Source organism: Pelodiscus sinensis, chromosome 5 (assembly GCF_052426305.1).
Source record: "Pelodiscus sinensis isolate ZL-2025 chromosome 5, ASM5242630v1, whole genome shotgun sequence".
Classification (NCBI taxonomy): Eukaryota; Metazoa; Chordata; order Testudines; family Trionychidae; genus Pelodiscus; species Pelodiscus sinensis.
Window position 1 is genome coordinate 46,980,915 of NC_143056.1, and position 5,358 is coordinate 46,986,272.

A 5,358-nucleotide genomic window follows, 5' to 3' on the forward strand; every position below is an offset into this window, starting at 1 on the left:
TAGGAGAAATGACTCTTTGTGATGCAAAAAGGATCTAATTTAATATTTAAGATAATGTCCTCTTTTCTAGGTGGTGCAGTGATGCTTTTAGTTTATGAATATGCTTATGCGTGGCTTCAGGAGAACTGGTAATCGGAAGTACTGCTTCTAAAAGAATATACTGTTTCAAATGATGAGCCTGATTAAGTGTGTTGTGATGTGAAGGACATAAATAAGTAAAGTAAAATATGAGGGGCGCTCATGCTACAGATCTTTTTATATGAATGGGAATTGAAGATATGCATCAGTTTGCAGGATTGGGCACTATGGCCCTGATCCAGCATTGAACATAGGCACTGGCTTAGCTTTAAACACCAATATGCTTATTTACATTGCTGGATCAGGACTCTAAAGATCAAGAAAAAATATAAAGGTAACACAGGAATAAGTTAATTTGTCAAGAACAAAACTCAGTGTAGTGAGCAATTAATTATGTCACTTAGTCAATACATCAGTTATGTAACTAGTGATTGTTAAAATGTCAGGTGACATTTCTTCAGCAAGAGAAGTGCCTTAATCATGCAGGACCAGCTCTTACACTGGTGTAAATTGTCATGGCTCCATTGACTTTCAGAATGAGGATGCTTTACAAATCCAAAGTAAATCCTGGGTCTTGTCATACAGTTCTAACACAGTACGGGAGTGATGCTTGGAAAGGGATACCAAGATTGCCTCCATACATCAAATAATATCCTCCTGTCAAACATTCAGTTACACATTGGGGGCTGTGTCTAGACTGGCAAGTTTTTCCGCAAAAGCACATGCTTTTGCAGAAAAACTTGCCAGCTGTCTACAATGGCCACTTGAATTTCCGCAAGAACACTGACGATCTCATGTAAGATTGTCAGTGTTCTTGCAGAAATGCTATGCTGCTCCCATTCGGGCAAAAGCCCTCTTGCGCAAATGCTTTTGTGCAAGAGGGCCAGTGTAGACAATGCGGTATTGTTTTGCGCAAAAAAGCCCCGATCGCGAAAATGGCGATCGGGGCTTTCTTGCGCAAAACCTCGTCTAGATTGGCACAGACACTTTTCCGCAAAACGTGCTTTTGCGGAAAAGCATCCGTGTCAATCTAGACGCTCTTTTCTGCAAATGCTTTTAACGGAAAACTTTTCCATTAAAAGCATTTGCGGAAAACCATGCCAGTCTAGATGTAGCCATTGAATAGTATCCTTACTTCTAACAGGTCACAGAAAAATTATGAACATAATTCAATTGACCAAAATTCTGTCCTCACATTAAAGTGTACATCCACCGTAGACATCACAGAAGTAGACAAATACATAAACCACCAGACAATTTAATTCATTTTGGACATACACAGGCAGAATGTGAACTCACTTTGTGAGCAGTTACTCACACAAGTAGTCCCATTGAGTCCTGCCCAACTGTAAACATTTGAAAACTGCACAAAAATTTTCAGAGGTGAAGTCTTAGTTCCACTGAAGTCAGTGACAAAATTCCCATTGATTTCAATGGGGCCAACATTTTGCCTTTGGTTTTATTTCCAGATTTTAAAAATCAAATAAAAAGATACAAGACAAAAATGACCAGGAACACACTTTCATTGGCCGTAAATGTGAAAATAAAAATATATCAAGAAACCTTCCTAGTTTGTGTGAATGTCTGTATGCATATGTGTGTTTCTAGAACTTGACAGAGAATACTTGACCTTGAAGAGAAAGGAGGGTCAGGAGTGAGGGAGCAAGATTTTCTTTAGATTATAATAAAATTTTCATCACCTCAGGACCACCCTGATTGCCTATTTTGACCCTCTTGGGGTTAAGAAACACTGTTCTATACTGATATCCCATATGCAGTCTTAATTAGATAACCATAAGCCTTTCTGAAAAATAAATACTGCATGTTGTTATTAAATGAAACATGTTTGCTTTCACAGATATTCAGTATAACCTTAGCTCATATTTCAGATATGTTATCTTAATTTTCTGTTTTAAATTGCCATTTGAAATAGGATGTACTAAATTTCTATCATGCTTATTGAAAACAAATTTAATTTCATGTACTGTACACCAATCTGTTGATGTTCAAGTCCTGTCTTTTTTAAAATGCTAGAAGAGCTGTATTTCTTTCACAATAAACAGTTACCTTTATCTAGTCCAGTTTTGCTGGCTATTACCTATGTATTTTGAAGTGGTTGAAATATTTATTTTATCACTATATACTTTATTTATACTGGATAACATTAGATGTGCTTCCTCCTAGATACTTACTAGAGAGGATTTTTTTTTCCTTCTGCAGTCCTAGAAAAATATCTTTCCAGATTATTTTTAAATGACAAATCAGGTGTGAAGTCTGGTGTCTGCAATGCTTTTTTTAATGCATTCTTAAAAGAAAAAAGTTAGACTAGAAATGCATTCTCAGCATTTAAAGCAGGGCTACTCAATACACGGTGCATGGGCCACATGCGGCCTGCAGCCCATTTGCTTGCAGCCCGCAGGTGGGAGCCAAAACAAAAAAGTAGTCCATGTAATAGTCTTCTGTTGTGATGCATTTTAGTAGTTAAATTCCTGGACTGTCACTGCTCATTAAAAGTGCTGTCATATGGGTGGAAATCTGGTAAATATTGTGTTGTATTAATTTCAGCAGAATTAACTTAAATGGGGTCTGTGTGTTGTGTAGTCTTGCCTTAATCTTTGTATTCATGCCTGTCAGTGTGAAAAGCTATTTGCATATATATTTGCATGTACTGTATATGCAACCACACTTAAGTTGCAGCCCTTGGCATGTGCTGAGATTATCACTGTGGCCCCCCAAGGCTTCCAAAGTTGAGTAGCTCTGATTTAAAGCATTCTTGTACTGACATACACACAGAAAATGTCTCTTTGTCTTGGTTTGACTACATTGATATATCAAAGCTGTGTCTTTTCAGGAGCTAAACCCCACAAAATTAGATCTATTAAAATTACAAAATGGAACATAACTCCCGGGCAAGCATTCCTCAATTGATCATTTTACTATCAACCCTTATGAAGTGTAAGAGATAAGTGTTTGAAACATTTTGAAAAAAGAAAAACAAAATACCTTATAATTATTCTTTTATTAACTTAAGAGCATTCAAAATATAAAAATAAAAGGCTTTTAACATTCAGTATATACATAAACAGCCTTCTGTTGTATATCCTTTCCAATATGATTTATTAGTTTTAATTATAGTTTAGCCTGATCTTTAGATAAAATGAGGACCATTAGCAGAAAATGTGGAATCTTTTTTTTTAAAATGTGTCTTTTTACTTCTTCAAGCCCTCACTATTCTTGGTGGTCCAAGCTTAATTCTTATTTACACTAAGGACATTTTACATCCTCACTCTGGAAGCATAATATAAATGAGTATCAAATCTCATTGACTTTTAAAGCTTTGGGTACTTTTAGAATGCAGGATTGAGCCCATTTGCACAGTGTGAAAAAACATTGTTGACTATTAGAGATAGTCATTTATGCTGATGTAAATCCAAATTATCTCCACTGATTTCACTGGGATTACTCTAGATTTACATCTATGCAACTGAGAACAGACGCTGACACATTTACCCTTAAAATAAAGTAATTTAAATGTGTTAGGTCATTAAGCTAACATATACAGTCTTTCAGTTTAACCCAAATGTATATTCTGTTAGAAAAGTCTTTGGACGACAGAAAATTCTGCATGGTAATTTTACACTAAAAACCAATGTTAACCTCCAGCCCCTCCCAAGAAGCAGTTATAAATAGCTCAATAAGAATCAACGTGAGATACCTTTGCTCATCTTAGTGAGTTTCGTCTCACTCCACACCTATCCTACTGACTTACCACTCATGGAGGAAGGTATTAGTCACTGTGAGTAAATGTACTGAGAGTTGGCCCTAAACAAAGGCATGCAGATAAAGGAAACAAAGTTTGGCATTAAGTTACATTTCTATACACAGATTAATTATTTTAGGCCATATCCTCAAGCAGTTGAACATCTGACCCTTTAAATATAATTTAAAGACACATTCATGCCTCATGGGAGCCACAGGAAAGCAGACTCTTATTTCAATTGTGCCAGCATCTGTGGACTGGAAAAGGAAGAGAACCAACCTTTTGAAATGGGCATTTTTATCACAGACAGGTTAGTGCTTTGCGATAGAAAAGCTGTAGTTCTGGAAGGCTTAGATTTATGATCGTATGTTGCGGATTAGAGATGGGCTTCTTAAAATCCAAAGTTTATAGTATCTTGTCTAAGAATTAGTTTAAAAGTTAAAAATAAACTTGGAAAATATCACATGTTGCCAACAGAATCATTTATTCATCATTTCCCCCTATTTTTTCCTTCTCCCTTGTAGTTTTTAATAGGGAGTTTGCCTGGAATTAGTTCATCATTATCTTTAGCATGGAATTAAGGATCTCTGAACCACATTCTGATCTGAGCTACAATGGCATAAATATGGACTGACTCCATTGAAGCCACTAGACTTTTACTAACGTAAAAGAGCAGAATCAAGTCCTTCAACTCAACAAAGTACTTAAGAACATGCTTAAATCCCATTGCCTTTAGTGGGCCTTAATTATGTACTTAAAATGAAATGTGAGGTCAAATGCTTTACTGAATAGAGATGGATTGATGCACATTGTTAAACAACTATGGAAATCCTTTGCTGAATTGAGGCCTAGGTCAGTGGGCATTTTGCTGAATTCTAGAATCTTTGTTTCGTTCACACTAAGCTATAACTCTGTTCTCTGTGTACAAGTCCTGATGATTCAGTTGATATTTTATAAAAAGATCAAAGGTAAATACAGTCCTTAGAGTCCATCTGACTGGCTGATTATTCCTGATCTGGAGTCTTTATTCTGTTTATGAAATTACAAATGGTTACCATAGAAATACATTTTTTTAAAAGCTTCCCATTAAGTTGCAAGCTGCTGGTTAAGTGCCAATCCTGCAAAGACTGACAGACCATGAACAATCCCACTGAAGTTAATGAACTCGTCATATTATGTACCTCTGTGTAGAACTGCAGATCATAAGACATATGTAGCTGTTTACTCATTATTTCCTTTACAGTGCCATGGAAATCTGCCTATGGCCATCTGAGTTATAAATAAAAGCATGAAATTCCCATAGTAGGTACTGGATTTTATCACGCCATTGAAGCAACGTCTAATATAGCTAAGAAGAAATCAAGATGATGTAATTCATGCAGTCTTTTAAAGTATATCTAATGATGTTCTTTTAAGGTATTGCACAAGAATTATAAATGTACACAATATATTAATATTATATTAATGATATGGAATGTCACACCAATTTTCAAATCTTTCATGCATGTGTTCCACACATG

The 5,358-nt window shown here is 35.7% G+C and overlaps 1 protein-coding gene across 3 annotated transcripts in view; it reads left to right on the forward strand.

Moving 5' to 3' along the window:
* SLC25A21 (solute carrier family 25 member 21) overlaps positions 1–2,155 on the forward strand; it is a 385,337-nt gene extending 383,182 nt beyond the window's left edge. For all 3 annotated transcript variants that reach the window (XM_006117703.5, XM_006117702.5, XM_075926921.2), the window contains one exon: positions 71–2,155. In XM_006117703.5, the coding sequence (XP_006117765.2) occupies positions 71–132 (62 nt within the window). In that variant the 3' untranslated portion in view covers positions 133–2,155. The remainder of the gene's footprint in view (positions 1–70) is intronic.
* Positions 2,156–5,358: the final 3,203 nt, after the last annotated feature.